Here is a 24,153-nt window from a genome sequence, read left to right as displayed (position 1 = left end):
AGAGACTCCTTTATACTATAACCCCATAATAGTTTTTCTTAGTAATCTGTGATTGAAAGTGGTCTGTGGTGTACCTTTCTCTTCTTCACAGCCAGGGTCACTGATTCTCATCATGTAAGTATAGGCTTCTTCAGGTCCTGAGTCAGTAAGGAAACTTTGGTCCTCGAGGAATATTTATTATGCACCAGTCATGTATCAGGTGCTGCTTTAGGCAGTAGAGCTATTGTGGAGAACAAAGCAAGTTTCCCTCTCACAAAGATTATATTCTAATGTGAAGAAACAAACAAATACTCAAGGGCAGGGAAATTCTTACAATAAAAATAAAGCAGAATAAAAGAATAGAGAATGACAGGGTAAGAGGTATTATTTTAAGTTGGGTTGTAGGGGAAAAACCCTCTGATGCAGTGCTATTTGAGCAGAGATTTGAACAAAGTACGGGAATGAATGGGCCATGAGCATTTCTGAGAGAAGAGACACTGCCAAGGGAGGGACCTTGGTATCTCTGCCTAGCCCTCTGGCCCTCAGGACTTCCCTTCCTCCACTCAACCCCACCCCCAACTACCATCTGGACTCGGTACCTCTAAGCTACCACACATAATAAATTTGAGCCACTGTGTGGAACCTCTTACCCCAGCATTCTGATAAGATTCCCCTGGTGTTGGTGCCTATCTGTATTTTAATCACTTCCTATTCACCCTATTGGTGAGAGAGAGGATTCCCACCATATGTTTTTGGGAATGGCTCAACACACAACACTGGGCAGATAAGATAGGCAACAATGTATTAGTTACATAAACTCACATCCCAGAGGAGGAGGACACTGCCTGCCTTACAGGGCGACCTGGAGGTTGCACTCAGAGACAGTGAACAACTCAGGCAATGGGAAGAAGACTTTGTAGTATCAAGAGAGTGGGGTTCCCACAGGAGGATGTGATTGGCTTGTCTGAATAATTCCGAGGCTAGCAGGGAACTAAAACCGGGGATAAAGGCTAGCAGGGATTAAAAAGAAACTTTGCTTGGTCCCTTTAATGAAGAGGATTTTTTGACTAGGGGACCTTATCCACAGGAGCAGAGCGAGGAAGAGAACTTGCAGGTAGACCATTCAAGACCATCCCAATTTTACAAAATGTTGAGGCAGCACGTAATACTGCACTTTGGGTCTTACACCACAATCTGAGCCAAATCATTTGTTACACAGTGAGTTCTCTGAACTCAGCAGCATCACAAGAATTATCAGACTTCATTGCTTGATTAAGATAGGAGCTTAGATATCTGAAGATAATGAATAATGACTTAGTCAAAGTAACAATATAATGTTTTAAATTAACATAGAAAGTGGTGACCCAGTTTTTTTAAAGAACTTTAACTCTTTAGCAAGGAACTTTTGTTGTTTGTTTTAAAACAAATTTAAAGATATGACAGAGTCAGCACAAAGTCCAAGAAGTTATTCTAGTGAGATATGGCTATCTATGCAGATTACAGGAGGTAAAGAATAACCTTTTACCATATTTTGTTAAGAACAGAATACTCCAAGACCAATTTCTTATTTTAACAGAGAAAACCAAATTCTGGTTTTATATTAATAAATATTTGACATTAATGGATTTAGAAGCTTTCCCTTTTTAACCTTATGAATAAATCCATCAAAACTGAGCCAGCTTTGGAAAAATTTTAATATTTCATTGCATATTTTAGACTGTTATTTGCAGTTATTATAGTCCAAGGCAAATAAATTTCCCTTTCCACAAATCTACAGCTTTCAATATCCAGGTTTGTCCTTCATTATCCTCTTTCACATTTTGGAACAACCTAGATACTTCACTTCAAGTACAAGACTAATCTTTTCCCATTAATAAACAAGAACACATGCCATTCATTACCTTTGCATACATGGTTGTATTTCTGTGTCACTGTTGTTCTTAGTATAGTCTCAATCTGCATATCAATTATAACTTAACCAAGGTAACTAACTTCTGTTTCACAGAGAAACTGGGAAATTTCTGTTATATACAAGTGTTTTAACAAACCAGCAAAGCTCATGGATATACCTAATACACATATCCTTTCCACTACATAACATATAAAAATTAAAATCATATATATGTTAAAACTACACTTGCTGACCAGTGTTTCAGTATTCTGTCTTACTTAGGAATTACTCAGAGATGCAAAGATGATCCTTTAACTCAATTTAATATTAGTCCAAGGTCTTAAAGTTAACTGTTGGAAATTGTGTTTAATCTTAACATACCACAGAACATAATTACTGTTGATATAGAAAAGTTTGTCAGAATTATAATTTAAGTTTACGTTTTCCTTCATCTTAAACATTATATGGAAGTAATATTAGCTTATCAGTAGACCCTTTTTCCTTTTTTTAATGTCCATTTTATTCTTTTTTAAATTATTTTCTTATTTGTTTTTATCTATATGATGATGCCTTTTTTTTATTATTATTTATTTTTGGCTGCATTGGGTCTTCGTTGCTGTGTGCGGGCTTTCTCTAGTTGCGGTGAGCAGGGGCTACTCTTCCTTGAGGTGCGCGGGCTACTCTTCCTTGAGGTGCGCAGGCTTCTCATTGCAGTGGTTCTCTTGTTGCGGAGCTCGGGCTCTAGGTGTGTGGGCTTCAGTAGTTTGTGGCATGAGACCTCAGTAGTTGTGGCTCGTGGGCTCTAGAACGCAGGCTCAGTAGTTGTGGTGCACGAGCTTCATTGCTCTGCAGCATGTGGGATCTTCCTGGACCAGGGATCGAACCTGTGTCCCCTGCATTGGCAGGCGGATTCTTAACAACTGCACCACCAGGGAAGTCTACCAAGGGAGGTTAGGTAAGAACTTCAGAACTTAAGGAATTCAGATGTAAATTAGTATCTTCATGAGAAACCCCAATTTTATTTTCTTAAATTTACTTATATTACACTCTACAATGATTAAATCCAGATAAAGAGAAATAGTTATTTTTAAACCAAAATTGTAAACCAGTCTGATTTGTTCAAAGATTCACTTTGATTACTTTAATTTGGATTCTTATATAAGAATACTTACGAGCTAACAGTTCCTGTGAGAAGGGTTTTTCCTTAAAAAGCCACCACATTTAATATAGTGTAGCACTCCTTTAATTAAAAAATAGAAAATTGGACATTTTTTAAAATATTAGGAAAATAAACATGCACTGATGCAATTTTGCAGTCTCAGGGCAAAAATCCCACAGATTTAAGCAGACTTAATGTTTTGTTGTTGTTGTTTTTATAACATCTTTATTGGAGTATAATTGCTTTACAATGGTGTGTTAGTTCCTGCTTTATAACAAAGTGAATCAGCTATCCATATACATATATCCCCATATCTCTTCCCTAAGCAGACTTAATGTTAATCAGAAGAAACAAAGGCAACTCATCCACAGGAACCACAGCAGGAGGATGGAATGCTTTATAATGTATATCAAAAACAGCTGGAGGCTTCTTAAAACCCTGATTCTTGGGCCTAACCCTCATTAGGGTTCTGGACTGAGAACTAGCATTTCTAATGAGTCCGCAGGTGACACTGATGGTGAAGGCCCAGGGATGAGCTCTGAGAACAAGTTTTCTAGGAAATGTGAGGCTGCCTGCCTCCAGGCCCCAAGTCCAGCCTCAGTTCTAACTGACATTGCCTGTGTCTCTGCAGTGAACAAAGCAGACAGATAAACAATGAACGATAACAAAAAGGCCACCGTATTTGAAGTATTCTACATTCACTTTTTAATTTCTTGAGGATTCTTAACGTTCCTTTATATTAGATTTTTGTAATCTTATTAGTGTCTGTAAATCAGTAAAAACAGAGCTCTTTCATTTTAAGAAATTTATATCTAATTTGTTAATACCCTTCCCAGAAACAGGAAAATGTTTCAAACTCACACAGGGAAGGGTAAAGACTCTCAGGTATGATAGGCACACAGAGAGCCTACGGCTTCAGGTCTACTTCAGTTACAGGTTAAAGGAAACACAAAATACATGTACTCACTGATCTAGATCTCAAAGGGCTTTTCTTCTTTCCAGTAAAAGCAAGACTTATTCTTCTACAAACCAAAAGACTGTTGTACCAGATTATTTGCCCTGTCATACCCAAAAGAGAATAGGTCCCCATCCTCCTATTAACGGGGAATAACACACTGGCTGTGTGCAAACCAGAATCAGAACCAAACATAGCCAAGAACCAGAAATAAAAGTGAAAATGAAAGTCAGGAAAATAGAAACAGTAGAAAAACAGAAACTCTGAAGTTAAAGTTCTATTGCCACTTGGTATTCACTCTAGAAGCCAAAACAAACAAACAAAAACCAGTGCCCAGGAGGTACACTCTTTAATTGGTTCAAGAAGGCATATATATCCACTTGAACAACTTCGTATAATTCCAAAACTGTCAAAGTGTAATTTTCAAAACAAGACTCAGTAAGATATAGTGAGTGCATGTCAACATTTAACACCTTTATGAGGGAACCAGCGTGATGGTAAAGCCACTATTTTGGCATTATTTATTACAGGGGTGTGAACTCAGATATTCAAAGGGGCCAGGCAAGCAATTGTAAGTAAGGGAAGCAGGCATTAACAACGTTGCCTAGAGAGTGGTGGGGAATGTAGCAAACTTGAGAGAACATACCTTGTCTGAAGGCAGCTGTTGATCATCTTCAGCTAATTGTTGCCTCCTGGGAATGCAAGCTTAGTGTTGCTTATTCCTATCTTCCATATTTTATTACGGAGGCTATTGTTCTGGGTTTAAGATGAATCTTCCAGTTTTAAAGTGTTGATACCTAATTCAGTTTTTTAAAAACACTGTATGAGCCAAACAAAACATTTCTTCAGGCCAGACATGGCCTAAGGGCTGTCAGTTTGCAACTTCTACAGTAGATGTTAGTTACATAACACAGTGAAGGAAAAGTTTAGCCAAAAGTTGTGTTTTATTTGAAAGAAAAGTTTTTTTAAAAAGATACACTTTCAGTTTTCTCACAAGAGTGAAAAAAAAAACATGATGTGATAGTGTTTTGTCGGCTAGCAATTCAGTGCCTCCCACATACATAAACATACATTTCCATATTAAGTTCTATTTTTTGTCCATTTAAAATATAGTTATTCATTTTCTGGAGATCTATATCATAGCGTGAATATTCTTAACACTACTGAACTGTAAATTTTAAAATGGGTAAGATAGAAAATTTTCTGTTATGTATTTTTTACCACAATAATATATGTATGAGAGAGAGAGTGTGTGTGTGTGTATAATTGAATTTTATTCAAAATGAAATTACTCATTTTAAATTGTCTTTGTAGGGTAGTGTATTGAATGTAAAACATACAGGGTTTACCCAGAAGTTGTACGGTCGGTAACGGGAAAGCCCAGAGGCAAGGAGATACTTTGACAGGCTGCTGTGGCCTTGTCAAAAGATCTTGAGAACTTTTTTAGGGAACTAAATTTAGTAGTGGGAATGGTGTTCAATTTGGAGACATTTCAGGAGCCAAATTGGGGAATTTGGTGAAAAACTGAATGTGGAGCTTGAGGAAATAATAAAAAGATTAAGGTTTCTTTCTTAGTACTGAGTGTACCAGTACTTAAGATAGGAAACAAAAACAGATTCAGAGAAAATTAGTTCAGTTTTAGGCAAGGCATGGAATTTCAGGACTTGAAGGAAACCTAGAGGTTACCTAGTGCAACCGTCTCATTTTACAGATGTGAAAGTCATTAAGTGATATCTTCGATATCACAATTGAAGTCAGAAGCAGGACTAAAGTTTCTAGACTGAAAGTCCATCTTTTCTCAGTACACCAGGGCATCTGTTCTGTGACACATGGTTCTTTCAGTTCAGAGATGAATGTTGTGATGCTGTAGTAATCCTCAGGCTGTCGCCATATGTTAGTTCAGAAGGCCTGCAGATATCTTCAGGACACAGGATACCAGACCCTTTTCCTTGCTCTATAAACTCCAAGTATGCCTCTTCTGAAGAACTCCAGGCCTTTTCTTCATTTTAAGTTGCTTGTAGGACATGTAAATGGAAATGGTTTGTAGATGTTTGTAATTTCATTCCTGGAGTTCAAAGGAAAGGTTGGAACTACAGATGGAGATTTAGGAGTCAAGGACCATTTCTTGAAACATTCTAGGGAATGATGTTTATATAACTATGTAGCATTCTAAAGAACTTAGACTTTATCCTATGAGAAGTTTTCAACCTCAGCTGTACATAAAAATTGCTGGGTCTGGGGAAGGATTGATGATCTTTAGTTTTTAAAAGCCCCAGAGGTTTCAGATGCACAGCTATGACAAGCTGTTGAAGGATTTGACACAATCAAATATGCATTTAAAAAGGTAATGTGAGCTTCAGTGGATGAGGAGAGACTTGCACTAGTCCAGGCAAGAGATGATATCTTTCAATGACTACATAATATTTTGAGTTAATGTTCTATAATTCTCCTATCTTGTAAGGGTGGGATATAAAAATTTGTTACTATCCCCCAAAAGTGCATCTTTTGTTTCTTTTTTGTTATTCTTTTGAATTATTTCACTAGGACACATTCCCAAGAGTAATTCTATTGAGTTGAAGGAAATGAGTAGTTTTGGCTCCTGATTATGTATTACCATAATAGTTATAATCAATTTACAGTGTTACTCTCCATATGGTGTGCCAAATACGACCTTTAGAATCATTTTATAAGGTTCAAGGAAAGGAAAACTGTTGGGATTTTTATTAGAGTGATTTTATTTTGAAATTAACAATAAATTATCAGAACAATGTTTATATCATGTTTATGCTATTTTACATGGTTTTATCTTTAATAGATTGATGAACTCCCAGAGGGAGCTGTGAAGCCTCCAGCAAATAAGTATCCTATCTTCTTTTTTGGCACCCATGAAACGTAAGTCAACAAAACAACTTAAATTTTCAACAATTCTAATTTGATTCTGCTAGACTACATTATATGTTGTTAAAATCACTTTATATTATTTTATATGTTGTTAAAATCATTATAATCAATTATATAAAATTGCAAAGATAATATATTTTTTTCTTAATGTAAAGATTTTTCATTTATTTGGCTTTTGAATATCATTTCTGTTTCTGCTTAAATGTTGGGCATGACCCAGAAGTTTCCTTTAGGACACTTTTAAGACCTAGAGAGATGTCTTCCATTCATATTTCACAGAACAAAGTTATGTTCTCTCAGTCTCCTTCAATTTGTCAGACCCTGAAGGAAACATACTACCTTTCTAAGTTTTTGTAATTGTGTTGGTCAGAATACAGATTAAGCTATTGAATAAAGGAAACTGAAAATACAGTGTCTCAAATAATATAGGAATTTACTTCTTTTTTTGGAAACAGTCCAGGGATGGGGGATCTAGATAGATAGATAGATAGATAGATAGATAGATCTGTCTATCAAGGTAGATAGATCAAGGTGGATGTTCCTTCCGCTCTGCTCTAGGGACCCAGGTTTCTTCTGTTGTATTGTCCTACCATTCCCTAGGGCATTGCCCTTGTCTGCTTATTTAAAAAAAAAGCAAAAACTGGCTCAGCAGTACCTGTGCATCTTCCAGGTAGAGGGAAGGGGGAGAGAGAAGAGGTAAGGAAATGACACAGCAGTTGAATATGTGGCTTACAGTTGCATTTATACCAGTGGCAAGAACTTGGACATATGGTCACATCTAGCTGTAAGGAAGCTGGAAGCATAGTCTCTAGCTAGGCAACTTTGTTGGGGAAGCAAATTGGGAGGAGTATCCATTAAAAGAAAGACAATGATAATGGATGCTAGGGAACCATAGGCAGTCTTGACACACAGAACCTGACACACTGAGAACGTATATGGTTATTTACAACAAGGACACAAATGGAATAGAAACTGCAAATGGGAGGGAAAGCTAAAAACTAAGATGAAATCTTATATTCAGCGTCACCCCCTATGTTCGTGTGAATGTTAGTAGAGCCAGGCATGAACTTCTTTTCTTTTTTGCGTTACGCGGGCCTCTCGCCGCTGTGGCCTCTCCCGTCGCGGAGCACAGGCTCCGGACGCGCAGGCTCAGCGGCCATGGCTCACGGGCCCAGCCGCTCCGGGGCATGTGGGATCCTCCCAGACCGGGGCATGAACCCGTGTCCCCTGCATCGTCAGGCGGACTCTCAACCACTAAGCCACCAGGGAAGCCCTAGGCATGAACTTTTTTTCTTTGCTTGCTGTCTCTACCACTCTGACATCTTCCTCATTCTCGTATTGAAAGAGAGCTAGCTGGGAGAGGGCCGTTTAAGGCATATTTCTTTCTTGTCTTCATGTGAGAAATTTATGTTTTTTTCAAGAGGTTAGTTTTATTTTCTTTGTTTTATTTTTATCTAATAGATACTTGTGGACTATGCAACTTAACATGTTTTTCTCCTTGAAGAGGTTGCTCGAAGCTTAGAAATAAATGTTTTACCTATAGTAATAAGTGCATAGGGCTTTGTGATACCCATTTTTGTATTTCCCTCATTCCTGCTTCCCTTTTATGTCTGTACCATTATTTTGCTTTTCCTTTAGAACCTAATTCCAAGTGATCTGATTGTACATCTAGAACAAGGCAGGATTTGATAAACAAGATTATCACGTTTCCATTGCATACACCAAAATCAACCATTTACTAATATTATATGGTAACTTTCATTCACTTAGTAAACATTTTCTAGATATTCTTTAAGGCACCGAAAATAAAAGTTGCCCTTAAAGAATTTGCCACCTAGTATATTGCTAGTACAAGTAACAGAATCATTCCAGTAAACAGTGTGAAGGATTTTATGGAGTTATTTCTTATAGCATCCTTAATATAAGTCAGTGGCATAATTCCAAGTCTCAATTCAGTAAAAGCAATTCTACCAAGGAACAGTGTGATACAGTCCATATGTGAGTTTTTTTGCTGGATTAGAAAACCTGTTATAACATTGTTTCAGCTGATCATTTACTAAGTATTGGGTGTCCTTAAACCTGAGATTATATGCCCTGGCAAGTACCTAATATTCAGTATCCCTGTGAAGGCAGAGATTCTGTGGATGTTGCTAAGCCCTATATACACAGTGCTTTACACAGTGCCTGGCCCATGGTAGGTGTTTTTTTGTTTCTTTGTTTTTTGAATTTTATTTTATTTATTTTTTTATACAGCAGGTTCTTATTAGTCATCAATTTTATACACATCAGTGTATATATGTCAATCCCAATTGCCCAATTCATCCCATCCCCACCCCCCGCCGCTTTCCCCGCCTTGGTATCCATAAGTTGGTTCTCTAAATCTGTGTCTCAATTTCTGCCCTGCAAACCGGTTCATGTGTACCATTTTTCTAGGTTCCACATATATGCGTTAGTATACGATGTTTGTTTTTCTCTTTCTGAGTTACTTCATTCTGCATGACAGTCTCTAGATCCATCCACGTCTCAACAAATGACCCAATTTCATTCATTTTTATGGCTGAGTAATATTCCATTGTATATATGTACCACATCTTCTTTATCCATTCGTCTGTCAATGGGCATTTATGTTGCTTCCATGACCTGGCTATTGTAAATAGTGCTGCAGTGAAAATTGGGGTGCATGTGTCTTTTTGAATTATGGTTTTCTCTGGGTATATGCCCCGTAGTGGGATTGCTGGATCATAAGGTAATTCTATTTTTGGCTTTTTAAGGAACCTCCATACTGTTCTCCATAGTGGCTGTATCAATTTACATTCCCACCAACAGTGCAAGAGGGTCCCCTTTTCTCCACACCCTCTCCAGCATTTGTTGTCTGTAGACTTTCCGGTGATGCCCATTCTAACTGGTGTGAGGTGATACCTCATTGCAGTTTTGATTTGCATTTCTCTAATAATTAGTGATGTTGAGCAGCTTTTCATGTGCTTCTTGGCCATCTGTATGTCTTCTTTGGAGAACTGTCTATTTAGGTCTTCTGCCCATTTTTGGATTGGGTTGTTTGTTTTTTTAGTATTGAGCTGCATGAGCTGTTTATATATTTTGGAGATTAATCGTTTGTCCATTGATTTGTTTGCAAATATTTTCTCCTATTCTGAGGGTTGCCTTTTCATCTTGTTTATGATTTCCTTTGCTGTGCAAAAGCTTTGAAGTTTCATTAGGTCCCATTTGTTTATTTTTGTTTTTATTTCCATTACTCTAGGAGGTGGATCAAAAAAGATCTTGCTGTGATTTATGTCAAAGAGTGTTCTTCCTATGTATTCCTCTAAGAGTTTTACAGTGTCCGATCTTACATTTAGGTCTCTTATCCATTTTGAGTGTATTTTTTTGTATGGTGTTAGGGAGTGTTCTAATTTCATTCTTTTACATGTAGCTGTCCAGTTTTCCCAGCACCACTTATTGAAGAGACTGTCTTTTCTCCATTGTATATCCTTGCCTCCTTTGTCATAGATTAGTTGACCATAGATGCGTGAGTTTATCTCTGGGCGTTCTGTCTTGTTCCATTGATCTGTGTTTCTGTTTTTGTGCCAGTACCATATTGTCTTGATTACTGTAGCTTTGTAGTTTAGGCTGAAGTCAGGGAGTCTGATTCCTCCAGCTCTGTATTTTTTTCCCTCAGGACTGCTTTGGCTATTTGGGGTCTTTTGTGTCTCCATACAAATTTTAAGATGATTTGTTCTAGTTCCGTAAAATATGTCATTGGTAGGGCTTCCCTGGTGGCGCAGTGGTTGAGAGTCCGCCTGCCGATGCAGGAGACGTGGGTTCGCACTCCGGTCCGGGAAGATCCCACATGCCGCGGAGCGGCTGGGCCCGTGAGCCATGGCCACTGAGCCTGCGCATCCGGAGCCTGTGCTCCGCAGCGGGAAAGGCCACAACAGTGAGAGGCCCGCGTACCGAAAAAAAAAAAAAAAAAAGAAGAAGAAATGCCATTGGTAATTTGATAGGGGTTGCATTGAATCTGTAGATTGTTTTGGGTAGTATAGTCATTTTCACAATATTGATTTCTCCAATCCAAGGACATGGTATATCTCTCCATCTGTTGGTATCATCTTTAATTTCTTTCATCAGTGCCTTATAGTTTTCTGCATACAGGTCTTTTGTCTCCTTAGGTAGGTTTATTCCTAGGTATTTTATTCTTTTTGTTGCAGTGGTAAATGGGAGTGTTTCCTTCATTTCTCTTTCAGATTTTTCATCATTAGTGTATGGGAATGCAAGAGATTTCTGTGCATTAATTTTGTATCCTGCAACTTTACCCAATTCATTGATTAGCTCTAGTAGTCTTCTGGTGGCATCTTTAGGATTCTCTATGTATCTATGTATGTATCATGTCATCTGCAAACAGTGACAGTTTTACTTCTTCTTTTCCGATTTGTATTCCTTTTTCTTTTTTATTTTATTTCTTTTATTTCTTTTTATTTCTTTTTCTTCTGTGATTGCCGTGGCTAGGACTTCCAAAGCTAGGTGGAATAATAGTGGCAAGAGTGGACATCCTTGTCTCGTTCCTGATCTTAGAGGAAATGCTTTCAGTTTTTCACCATTGAAAATGATGTTTGCTGTGGGTTTGTCATATATGGCCTTTATTATGTTGAGGTATGTTCCCTCTGTGCCCACTTTCTGGAGAGTTTTTATCATAAATGGGTGTTGAATTTTGTCACAAGCTTTTTCTGCATCTATTGAGATGTTCATATGTTTTTTATTCTTCAATTTGTTAATATGGTGTATCACATTGATTGATTTGCGTATATTGAAGAATCCTTGCGTTCCTGGGATAAACGCCACTTGATCATGGTGTATTCTCCTTTTAGTGTTTTGCTGGATTCTGTTTGCTAGTATTTTGTTGAGGATTTTTGCATCTATATTCATCAGTGATACTGGTCTGTAATTTTCTTTTTTTGTAGTATCTTTGTCTGGTTTTGGTATCAGGGTGACGGTGGTCTCGTAGAATGACTTCAGGAGTGTCTAAAACTAGCTGTTGAATGAATTAAAATTGATTAAATGAAATAAATGAAAGGGGGGGAAGGTATGTGGAAGGTGAGGAACTTAACAAAAAAACTGTCAGCAGGAGCACCCTCAGGCAGGACCAGAATTTTCCTCAGAACATGGCTTTGAATCTGTTGCTCAGACAGATAGGTGATTGGAGCCCCAATTTCTTCTGCTCCATATAACTTTACCCCAGTAGTTTTAGTCTGGACAATTTTCAAGGCAGCCTTTGTCAGGAAAAAAAATAACATCCTTAGAGCTTGTAACTTTGAACTATTTTCTGGCCTACCCTTTAAAATTTATAAAACATACAGCAAAGTTAACCAGTTGAGAGGGGATTTGATTTGTGGAATTATCTATAATCCAGGAAAAACCAAGATTGTCTATCAAAAACAAGAACTTGTTTTAGAATAGCTCATTCAGTGTCCCTCTTTCTGGCAGCAGCTAACATGGCCAGTTGAATCATTAACCTTGACTCCTGAGGCATAATTAAAGTACAGACAAGCTCTGGTTAGCATCTGTAGCTGACGTGAACCTCAGGCAGCTTAGCCCACAATTCCTATACATAGAGTCAAGGACTGGAGAAAGGTCACAAGCCACAGTCTAATAATTCATGTCAGATTGCTCTAAAAGTGAAATCACCATACCCAAAGCCACATTTCCTTCTCATGCTCAGTTTGTCAGGCATTTGGTTAGAATGTCCAGTATCCTAATAAACTATCTCTGGATTCAGTGAAATGCAGTCATGCTGAACAGTTAAAGGTGAACAGTCAAGGAAAGTTTGGTGATTGGGGTCAGAAAGCTTCCTCAGGTGATTTTATCAACTTGAATTCTTGACCAGCTGGGCAGTGTAAGGAAGGGATCAGTACTAAGATCCAGTCAGAAAATGGAATTTATAAAAATCAGCAGTAAACTGTTAACCTATCGTCTCAAAGCTTTCAACATCATCTCTGCGATAAGTTCCAAATATTCATCTCCAGCACAGACCTTTCCCCTGAATTCCAGAATCACCTGCCCAGTTGCCTACTTGACATCTTCACTAGGATATCTAACCAAGTTTTCAAATTCAACATCCAAAACTAAGCTTTTCACCTTCAAATCTTGTTCTCTCAAAAATCTTTCCATTTCAGTAAATATCAACTGCATTCTTCTAATTGCTCAATCTAAAACCTTGGAGATAGCCTCAGTTCCACCCTCTCTCTCACGAGCTGTATCTAGCCCATTAATAAATACCTTGGCTCTCTTGAGAGTGAATTCAGAATCCAGCCACCTCTCACCAACTGCACTGCTTACAACTGGTCCAAGTCACCACTGTTACTTCAATAGCCTAATTAGTCTCTCTGCTTCTACCCTAGTACCCAGCTCTTCAGTGTGTTTTCAACACAGCAGCCAAAGTGGCGCTGTTAAAACACAAATTGTCACTTCTCAAAACCTTTAATGGCTTCCCGTATGTCTCAAAGCCTTTGTAGTGGCCTCCAAGGCCTGACATAATCTGTGCTCCCACCCTGTTACCTCTCCGACCTCATCTCACACAGCTCTCTCTTCACTCGTTTCAGTCTAGCCACACTGGCCTCTTAATTTTTCAGACACACTAGGCATTCTCCCACCTCAGGGTCTGTTGTACTTGCTCTTCCTTCAGTCTGCTCTACTCTTCCCCAGATAACTGCATGGGTTCTTCCTTCACCCCCTTCAGTTCTTAGCTGTTCCCTTTTCAGTGAGGCCTTCCTTCTTGATCTGTATTTCTAAAACTGTAAAATCCACCCCAGTCCTTAACCATCCTCCTCCTCTGCTTCATCTATATATTTATTGATTTATTTTCAGCACACAGTACTATGTATTTTATTTATTTATCTTCTTTATTGTCTGGTCCCCTACCCTTGCTAATAGAATGTATGCTCCATGAAGGCAGAGACATTCATCTCTTTGTTCCCTGAAGAATCCCCAGCACCTCTGGAATAGTGCTTTACACATTAGAGATGTTCGATAAAATTTGTTGAGTAAATGAATCTTAGTTTGAAATGAGTCTCAGCCAGCATGTGGGCCTCCACCATCTCATTCACCAGGTTAATATCATAGATAGTAATGCTGAAGACTCTAGTTTAAATGCTCAGATCTGTTAGCCAGCCCCAGGATTTATTCTAACTCATTTTCTTTTCATAATTATGACTAATTTAGGATAAGGTTTAAATTGGATGAGATTCTATCTACTTTGCCACTTCTGATTTTTTTCTTGTGTGCCTCATTAAACACTAATGCTTTTTTAATTTATAGAAATAATAGTGAATAAATACACTAATGTGGCATAAAGAGTTAAAATCATTTTTTAATCCAGTGTTTATGTTTTTACTGTGAGTCTTACAAAACCCTTACCTGTGAAAGATTAGCTTAGGTAAGTCTTAGTTTAAGATGATGATTTAAGTGGTCAAAGTAGACATCTTTAAAACTACTTTTAAAGTAGTTTAGCTAAAAATCAATTTCAAAACAAAAAAGAAATTAGTAATTTAAAAGTAAAATCAAAGTAGCACCGTTCAGTGTTGCTGGTTTGCATACCTAGCTGTCTATTTTTTCTACCTTGAAATATATGTGCAAAACATCTTGTGATATGTGTCTAACTGAGAGGGTTTATATATACTTTTAATGTATTTACTAAAATATGCTCTGACACTTGAGTTGATATTAAAAATATCTTATATTTGAAGGTCAGAATATCAAATCTCTTTCTAATATATCTCTGCAGTGCATTTCTAGGTCCCAAAGACCTTTTCCCTTATAAGGAATACAAAGACAAGTTTGGAAAGTCAAACAAACGGAAAGGATTTAATGAAGGATTGTGGGAAATAGAAAATAACCCAGGAGTAAAGTTTACTGGATACCAGGTGATGGTTTACTTCATTATCACTTGCTGCATCTCATTTTTTATTTTAACTCTTTTTTGGATCTTTCTTATATGTCCTTTGTACTAATGATTACCCACCACCCATTTGAAGTCAGAATTCTTTCTGGTTCCAGTAGCACTTTGGATTAAATGTACAGGCATACCTTGCTCTGTTGCACTTCACAGATACTGCATTTTTTACAAATCAAAGGTTTGTGGCAACTCTGCATTGAGCAAGCCTGTTGGCCCCATTTTTCCAACAGCATTTGCTTACCTCATGTCTTGGCATCACATTTTGGTAATTCTCTCAATATTTCAAACTTTTTCATTATTCTTATATTTGTTATAGTGACCTGTGATCAGTGCTCTTTGATGTTACTATTACAATTGTTTTGGGGCACCACAAACCACACCCATATAAGACAGTAAACTTAATTGATAATGTTGTGTGTGTTCTGACTGCGCCACTGATCAGCTGTTCCCCTTTCTCCCCCTCCTTGAGCCTCCCTATCCCCTGAGACACAACAGTATTGAAGCTGGGCCAGTTAATAACCCTGCAATGGCATCTTAAGTATTCAGGTGAAAGGAAAAATCACACATCTCTTACTTTAAATCAAAAGCTAGAAATGATTAAGCTTAGTGAGAAAGGCATGTCGAGAACTGGAATAGGCTGAAAGCTAGGCCTCTTGGAGCCAAGCAGTTAGCCAAGTTGTGAATGCAAGGGAAAAGTTCTTGAAAGAATTTAAAAGCACTACTCTGGTGAACACATGAATAATAAGAGAGCAAAACAGCCTTATTGCTACGGTGGAGAAGGTTTGAGTAGTCTGGATAGAAGATCAAACCGGCCACAACATTCCCTTAAGCTAAAGCCTAATCTAGAGAAGGCCCTAACTCTCTTCGATTCTCTGAACACTAAGAGAGGTGAGGAAGTACAGAAGAAAAGTTTGAAGCTAACCGAGGTCGATGCCAGAGGTTTAAGGAAAGAAGCCATTTCTATGACATAAAAGTGCAAGGTGAAGCAGCAAGTGCTGATGTAGAAGCTGCCGCAAGTTATCCAGAAGATCTAGCTAAGATAATTAATGAAGGTGGCTACATTGAACAACAGATTTTCAATGTAGGTGAAATGGCCTTCTATTGGAAGTTGCCATCTAGGACTTTCATAGAGGAGAAGTCTATGCCTGACTTGAAAGCCTCAAAGGACAAGCTGACTCTTGTTAGGAGCTAATGCAACTGGTGACTTTCAGTTGAAGCCAGTGCTCATTGACCATTCTAGAAATCCTAGGGCCCTTAAGAATTATGCTGAATCTACTCTGCCTGTGTTTTATAAATGGAACACCAAAGCCTGAATGACAGCACAGTCTATTGACAACATGGTATACTAAATATTTTAAGCCCACCGTTGAGACCTACTGCTCAGAAAAAAAATTCCTTTGAAAATCTTGATATTACTGCTCGTTGACAATGCACCTGGTCACCCAGAAGCTCTAATGGAGATGTACGATGAGATCAGTGTTGTTTTCATGCCTTCTAACACAACATCCATTCTGCAGCCATGGATCAAAGAGTAATTTAGACTTTCAAGTTTATTATTTAAGAAATACACTTTGTAAGGCTATAGCTGCCATAGATGAGGATTCCTCTGATGGATCTGGGCAAAAGTCAGTTGAAAACCTTCTGGAAAGTATTCAGCATTCTAGGTGCCATTAAGAACATTCATGATTCATAGGAAGAGGTCAGAATATCAACATTAACAGGAGTTTGGAAAAAGTGGATTCCAAACCTCATGGATGACTTGGAGGGTTTCAAGACTTCAGTGGAGGAAGGAACTGCAGATGTGGTGGAAATGGCAAGAGAATTAGAATTAGAAGCAGAGCCTGGAGATGTAACTAAATTGTTGCAAACTCCTGCTAAAACTTGAATGGATAAGGAATTGCTTCTTATGGATAAGCAGAGTGTAGTTTCTTGAGATGAAAGCTACTCCTGGTGAAGATGCTGTGAAGATTGTTGACATGACCACAAAGGATTCAGAATATTATATAAACTTAGTTGATAAAGTGGTGACAGGGTTTGAGAGGACTGACTCCAATTTTGAAAGAAATTCTATGGTGGGTAAAATGCTATCCAGCTGCATTGCCTGCTACAGAGAAATCATTTGTCAATTGATACTGCAGACTTCACTGTTGTCTTATTTTAAGAAGTTGCCACAGCCTCCCAGCCTTCAGCAGCCACCACCCTGACCAGTCAGCAACCATCAGCATGGCTGACCCTCCACCAGCAAAAAGATGAGGACTCACTGAAGGCTCAGATGATGGTTAGCATTTTTTAGCAATAAAGTATTTTTAAATTAAGGTATACACATTGTTTTTATAGATATAATGCTACTGCAAACTTAATAGACTACAGTTTAGTATAAACATAACTTTTATGTGCACTGGGGAACCAAAAAATTCATGTGACTTGCTTTATTGTGATATTTACTTTATTGCTGTGGTCTGCAACTGAACCTGCAGTATCTCCGAGGTATGCCTGTAATTCTATTACCTTAAGAGGGTTCATGTCAATTGGTCACTGGAAAATTGAAGTTGACAGCCGTTTATTTTGAAAATCTTGAGTAAGCTGAACTTCTTCTAATTAGAATAGAATGATTCTTTTCATAGTCTGTAGTCTTTGCTATTTTTCAAAAATGTAATTAGCTAATATTTTATTATCTCTTAGGCAATTCAGCAACAGAGCTCTTCAGAAACCGAGGGAGAAGGCGGGAATACTGCAGATGCAAGCAGTGAGGAAGAAGGTGATAGAGTAGAAGAAGATGGAAAAGGCAAAAGAAAGAATGAAAAAGCAGGCTCAAAACGGAAAAAGTCATACACTTCAAAGGTTACTAAGAAACCTTTCCCATTGTTGTTAATGCTGTATGCATATTCATTAAAGGCTTTTAGATTACTTTTAATTCATTCACTGGGCACATAGAAATATATTAGCTCTGTGGAGCCTCTGCCTTTAGAGACAGTAATATATCTGAGGGGAATAAGACAGGTGATCTTAGATGTGAGGTTAACTGGTATTGACTCATAAGGGCTGTTGACCCTGAAAATAGCACCTTCTCTGTTGGAGGAGGACTGTTCTTTAATCAAGGATGTAAGAATAGGTATTCCTCTTATAACAACCCCCAGGTGAGCCCTGAAGAATTTAGGAATATAGGAGACTCAGTACAATTTAGGACAATGTCTAGTATTATAGATGTAAATATAAAGATAGACTCTTTCTTGTCTCTCTGCTTTAAAGAATGTGCTTTGGTTCTTTATTTGTTCAGTTCTCATATCTCAGGTCACCTATTCTATGTCAGACACTTGTACTAGGTAGATAGTGGTGAGCAAATCCAACGCCATTCCTACCCTCATGTAACTTACAATACAGTGGGTTGGAGGGGGTGGAAACACAGAGTTAAAAAACAAATAATAAATAACTGTAAATTCTGAAAGGGCTATGAAGGAAATGAATGGGAGCAGGGAACAACAGAGTAAGTGTATCTATTTAGATAGAGTGGCCGGGCCTTTCCGAAAAGATGAAATTTATGCCGAGACCTGAAAGAAGAGCATGGGACGAGGAGTGCGTGTGGCAGAGCAGCAAAGCTCTGAGGGAGGGAAGAGTTTGACATGGCCTGGATTGAAAGAAGGCAGGCATGATTGGAGAATCATGATCGGGAGGGAGAGACAGGCAAAGGCTAAATAATGGAGACTGGCACGCCATGTTAAGGAGTTTGAATTTTATTCCAGATGTAACAATCATTTATTGGAGGCGTGACATGATCCTTGACTTACAAATTGAAAGTTTAGGTTTTTCATACAGTAATTCAGAAATACAATTGAAAAAACTATGATATTGTGGAAATTCTTCACCTTTTAGAAACTTAAAGCAGGGTAGATGGATCTTTGAAGATAAAGATGGGTACAAGTTTTGCTGCAATTGGTCTGTCACACAGTTGAATACTTGGACAAATTACTTCCATTTAGACTCTGGTATTTATTGGCTGGATATACTTAGGAAATTCCTTAAAAACAAGTATCAAGGGTTTCTTAGACTATCAACATTTTATTTTACAGTCTATAAAATCCACCCAACTGGCATACGGGTAAAATTGTATGAATGCATGTAACTTCCTGTACACCTAATGAAAAACATGGTATCTGCCTTAAATGGGGGTAAAGTTTGCAAATGGCAACAAAATAATTAGAATTTTCCCTAACAGACTGTATATTCCATAGGGGTTATTTTTTAAGCTGAATTTCTTTTAACATTTTGGACTTCATTTAAACACCCAATTGAATTTAATTTAGTTTATGATTGCCTGCTGAGCTTCTGTGTAATGTGTTGCACCACCCTAAATTATCTAAGCCCTCTAAGGTACCTGAGGTATTTAATAGTGTGGATATGTGGCTTTTAAATGTCATTATTTCATCACTCTTGTGAAAACCAGAAGTAATAGGGCTCATACCTGGGGTGGATTTATAATTTAAAGTAGTGAAGAGGTAAAGACATACTTTACTTACTAAGGCGTATCGATTTTAAATTGAAGAATCATTTCCTTTGCTTTCCTTCAAGATCACAACTTTCATGATCACTTAAGAACCATGATTTTTAATTTTCAATATCAACCGAGTAACCTAGCACAATAGTTCTCAAACTTTTGCATGCATCAGAATCACCTGGAGGGCTTATTAAAACACTTATTGCTGAGTGTCAGCACCCCCCACCATTTTCTATTTTAGTAGGTCTAGGGCAGGGTCCAGGGTGGGGAATTAAATATCCAGTGAGCTGATGTTGCTGATCTGGGAACCACATTTAGAGAACCACTTACCTCGTATAACCTCACTGCTCTCTTTGGCTTCCCAGATGTTTCCTTTTTGTTGAATATGGTGATTTTTTTTACATCTGTTTCTTGAATAATCTTCCTTTACCACTAAACTCTTGGTTCACAAACTTTTTTGACTGCATCCAAGTTAGGTTGAGGGAGAAGTCTCACTTTCCCTCTACCTCACCTAATTCTGTTTTTTCTGTGGAAAAAAAATGTTCATAAGAGCCATAGTATAAGCACATTTGAGGGAGGTTATATATATATCATTTTAGCAGTAAGTGTATGTGTGATTCATATTTGAGCCATAACAGATACTAGAAAATTATAAGCGAAAAATATTTTGCATGCAAGTTATTTACTGTATAAAGTAGGGCTAATCAGAGAGCCTCACAACAAACTAAACTGATGATGATAGTAAACCGTTAGTAATCTTAGTTAAAAACCAAAGATAGCAACAGTTGGACACACAACCAATTCAAAACCATATTGATGAAACTGATGAAGGGTCCTTCCCCAAAATTACAGGAATTGCGACGATCTGCATAAGCACAGTAAGCGCTTTCTAAGGTTACCAAATATAGCTTGGCAGCCAGATTTCTTAGTAGAATACCGAATGTGACTCATTAGCAAAACATAGTAATGCCCTAATTCTAGTCTATGCATATCAAATTATAAAGCTTAAAAACTCACTTGTAGGATTACTCGTAAGTATCCTTTGTAAGCACTATAAATTTTAGGGAGTTCTGCCTATTATCTGTAAGAACTGCAAGTCAAGGACTATTACTTGAGAATTATTATATAAAGCAACTATTGCATTTCAATAATTATACTGTATTTACTAGGAGAACAAAAGTATTTCACTTTTTACATCATCATACTTGATCTAAACTTTAACTCCAGGCACTCCATGTTTGGATTATTAAACCCCTGCTTTCCCTCCTTGTAAAAAGTAAAAATGAAGTCATTTTAAACTGACATTTTGGGCTTGGTTGGTAGTTTCATTTAAGTAAGATAGAAGCAGTGTAATTCCATATTCTGTCACATAGCTAGAAGATATTTTCTCTTTGAAAGTTGCATTTTAAAATATTGATTGTCTCAGGAAGCTCAGATTTGCTAATTCATTTCTGTAAGACCAAAAGTGACTTGCTTTAATGAGTTTTGCCTTAGCTGTTATTTACCATGTGCTTAAAGATTCATAAAATTTCTCAAAAAGGAAATGTAAGTGAAATGCTACATGTTATTTTCTTAAAGGTACACAGTGGGGCCAGCTTTTGATCATTTTAATGCTGTTCTGCAAAGCATCTCTGGCTGCGAACTATAATTGTATTTTCATCTTCAATGTAGAGTTCATCTTGGTTTCAAATGCAAGTTGATAAGAAAAAAAGGGCTAGTTTTCCAGTGTGGCCTTGAGTTCTTAAATAACTATCCATAATTTAAAAGATTAAAGTTAATTCATATCATATGGTGATAGAAAAGTTTTGTCAAGATCATCCCATGTATACCATTAACCAAACAGCTTCCATAAGTGTTCCAACATGAATATCCATATAGTATCCTAGATAGTTTACCTTGCTTCTCTGGACCTCACATTCTACTGTGAAATGATGGGGAAGGACAAGGAGACCTTTAGGGTGCCTTCTAGCTCTGTAGCCTTCCTAGAATGGTGTCCATCACCTATATTTATTCATTGACAGTGTTCCAGGTATGTGAATCTCTATTTTCTGCTTTTAATATCACACTACTGGAAAGAACTAGAAGGTTATCTAGTCCACCTCTACTTCCTTTCCAGCTGGTTAAACTGAGGCCCCGTGAGGTGAAATCACTTGTCCAAGGTCACCTAGCTCAGTCGTGGCACACTGCCATGTTGTATTGGTATATCCTGTATCAAGCCACAAAGACTGGATATAGGTCAGCTGCTTCTACATTTCTTACTTACATTTGTGCATTTGGGTTTCTACTTTTGACTATACTTTTTAACTTGTCTAAATATTTAGAAATCCTCTAAACAGTCCCGGAAATCTCCAGGAGATGAAGATGACAAGGACTGCAAAGAAGAAGAAAATAAAAGCAGCTCTGAGGGTGGAGATGCCGGCAATGACACAAGAAACACAACTTCAGACTTGCAAAAAACCAGTGAAGGGGTAAGAATGTACCTGTGATTTCTCTTATCTTCCTGTTAACTTAGAAGACATTTTGCCTCAGAACAGGTTTCATTATCTCAGCATTAGTAAACGTTGCCTTAGTAAATGGAGAAACATTCTCAGCTTGACATATACATTCACTCACAGCTCCTGAATAAGTGATCAGATGCTTAGAGTCTGAGAACAAAAGAGAGCTGGGTGGGAATTACACCTGTCTATCAGTTTGGAACTCTGACAGGTTTATTCTTTTTTAAACTAACTTCACCTTGAGAGTTTTTTAGAAGTCAGGCATGAAGTATTGAAATTATGAAATGCCACCTCAGAATTTGACAGTTGTATTTCTTATATTATAAAATGAATGGCATGTTCAAAATAGGGTATTTTATACTGCTCCTTCTTTCTTAGAAGCAGTATGTAATTTAATACACCCATGGGGATTTTAAACATTTAAATATTCAACCTATATGTGAATATTAATGTTTAAAGGAACCAAGGGGAAAACTTGTACACTTTGAATCTTGTTAACTTTTGTTAACCTCTGTTAACTTCAAAGTCACAGGCAAGTCCACCTTCGTAAAAGTTTTAGTGAAGGCAGATTTTGCCCCTGGTCATTTTCCATGAGTCTTTATGAAGACTAATTGGACAGCAGCAAATCATTTTAAAACAATACTGATAAAATAAATTATTATTACTCTTTAGTTAAATTCTGGTTTCAGCTGAGTTCTTGCTTACTCTTGTCATTACTGTTTACCTCTCAACTGTCTCCTCCTGCTTCCAGTTACCCATGATTTTTCCCAAGTTATGATTCTGTTTATTCCCTTGTTTCTCTCACCCAGCTCAGTTTACCCCATCCTCTGCCTGTCTTCCTTCTCTTGACCTCTCTCCAATAAATTTCTAGCTGTACTTCCCATGACAGAGGAAGAGGTAGTTTACACCCGTACTACTCAGTGTGTGGTCTGCAGACAGGTAGCATCAACATCACCTGGGGGCTTGTTAGAAATGCAGAATCCAGGCTTAACCCCAGAGCTATCAAATCATAGTCTGCATTTTAACTAAACGCCCAAGTTAAAGAGAAGCACTAATCTGCACCTTCCTATCACCAGAGTCCAGAATATCATCTCCTGCTTTCTCCAAGGCTACACCCCATCAGTGGTCCCCTTTCTCTCCTATACCTTTACTTTCTTTTCTGCTGGCTCCTTACTCTCTGCCTATAAGCAGTATCAGGTCTCCCTTAACCTTAAAGATACCTCCCTTCCACCATGTATCCTACTCTTTTCACCTTTCTCTTTATCTCTAATTTCTTAAAAGAGTTCTTTTTTCTCCCAGCGTCCATCTTCTCACCTACTCATGCCTTAACCCAGGGGTCCCCAACCCCCAGGCCGTGGACCGCTACCTGTCCGTCAGAGGCCTGTTAGGAACTGGGCCACCCAGCAGGAGGTGAGCGGCGGGCGAGCAAGGAAGCTTCATCTGCTGCTCCCCATCGCTCGCGTTACCGCCGGAACCATCTCCCCCCCGCACCCCACCCCTGCCCCTGCACCCCAGTCCGTGGAAGAATTGTCTTCCATGAAACACAGTCCCTGGTGCCAAATAGGTTGGGGACCACTACCTTAACCCATGGCACTCTTGTTTCTTCTTTGACCGGTTCATGGAAACTGCTCTTGTAAAGTTTCCTAGTGATCCTCTCATTGCCAAATCCAGTGTCTCCTTTAGTCTTTATTTTACTCTGCAGCATTTAATACCATTAGCCACTTTCTCCTCCTGACTGTGCCTCCAGGTCACCAGTCTCTTCTGCTTCCTCTCCCAGTGTCTCCTCAGTCTCCTTCTAGAGCACTTTTCTCTAGGCTGTCTTGGTACACTTCCAGTCTGAAAGCTTCCCCTGTTTCCATCTTATGCACTCATGTGGTTTCAGCTGTTAGGTGTTACTGATGACTTCTCACTCTAGCTCTTGCATTGTAGATTCATTTTTCTAATTTAATAAAACCATTTCTACTTTAATAACTTGAAAGCACCTCAGAAGATAGTTGCTACTAGAAGTAACAACAGCAGCAGAGTCAGAGTAGTAGTGGCTAACATTTTTACCATGTGCCACATACTGTGCTAAATGCTGTACATGCATTTGATCCTCATACAAATCCCAGGAGGTAGGTGCAGGTGTTATTTCACTTTGTAGCTGGGGAAACTGAAGCTGAAAGGATTGGGCCAGGGTCGCACAGCTAGTCAGAGCCTGAATTTGAAGCAAGAGCCTGAGATCTTTTTATTTTTAACCTGTTTCTAATAATATAATTTTATACACAAAAGGATATATATATATAATATAAAAATAAAGTAGTAAGCATGGTAATTTAATGAATACCAGAGACCCTACC

General features: G+C 38.0%; 2 protein-coding genes across 5 annotated transcripts in view; one reads left to right on the top strand and one right to left on the bottom strand.

Moving 5' to 3' along the window:
* The window catches only part of HDGFL3 (HDGF like 3), a 74,800-nt gene that overhangs the window by 42,782 nt on the left and 7,865 nt on the right, over window positions 1-24,153 (top strand). For all 3 annotated transcript variants that reach the window (XM_019945887.3, XM_073801448.1, XM_019945886.3), the window contains exons 2-5: window positions 6,800-6,876; window positions 14,657-14,795; window positions 17,510-17,668; window positions 21,641-21,787. In XM_019945887.3, coding sequence (XP_019801446.1) covers window positions 6,800-6,876; window positions 14,657-14,795; window positions 17,510-17,668; window positions 21,641-21,787 — 522 coding nt within the window. The remainder of the gene's footprint in view (window positions 1-6,799; window positions 6,877-14,656; window positions 14,796-17,509; window positions 17,669-21,640; window positions 21,788-24,153) is intronic.
* TM6SF1 (transmembrane 6 superfamily member 1) overlaps window positions 18,566-24,153 on the bottom strand; it is a 40,739-nt gene continuing 35,151 nt past the window's right edge. The window contains exons 10-11 of one of the 2 annotated variants that reach the window (XR_012330301.1): window positions 19,650-19,845; window positions 18,566-18,842 (exon numbers count right to left, since the gene is read on the bottom strand). Coding sequence is in view for 1 of the 2 variants with exons in the window: in XM_073801442.1 (XP_073657543.1) it covers window positions 19,831-19,845 (15 nt within the window). In the remaining variant the exon portion in view is untranslated. Of the gene's footprint in view, window positions 18,843-19,009; window positions 19,846-24,153 lie in introns of those variants that run through there. The other variant, XM_073801442.1, reaches the window with a different exon arrangement.

Source organism: Tursiops truncatus, chromosome 2 (genome assembly GCF_011762595.2).
Source record: "Tursiops truncatus isolate mTurTru1 chromosome 2, mTurTru1.mat.Y, whole genome shotgun sequence".
Classification (NCBI taxonomy): domain Eukaryota; kingdom Metazoa; phylum Chordata; class Mammalia; order Artiodactyla; family Delphinidae; genus Tursiops; species Tursiops truncatus.
This window is presented reverse-complemented; position numbering and strand designations above follow the sequence as displayed.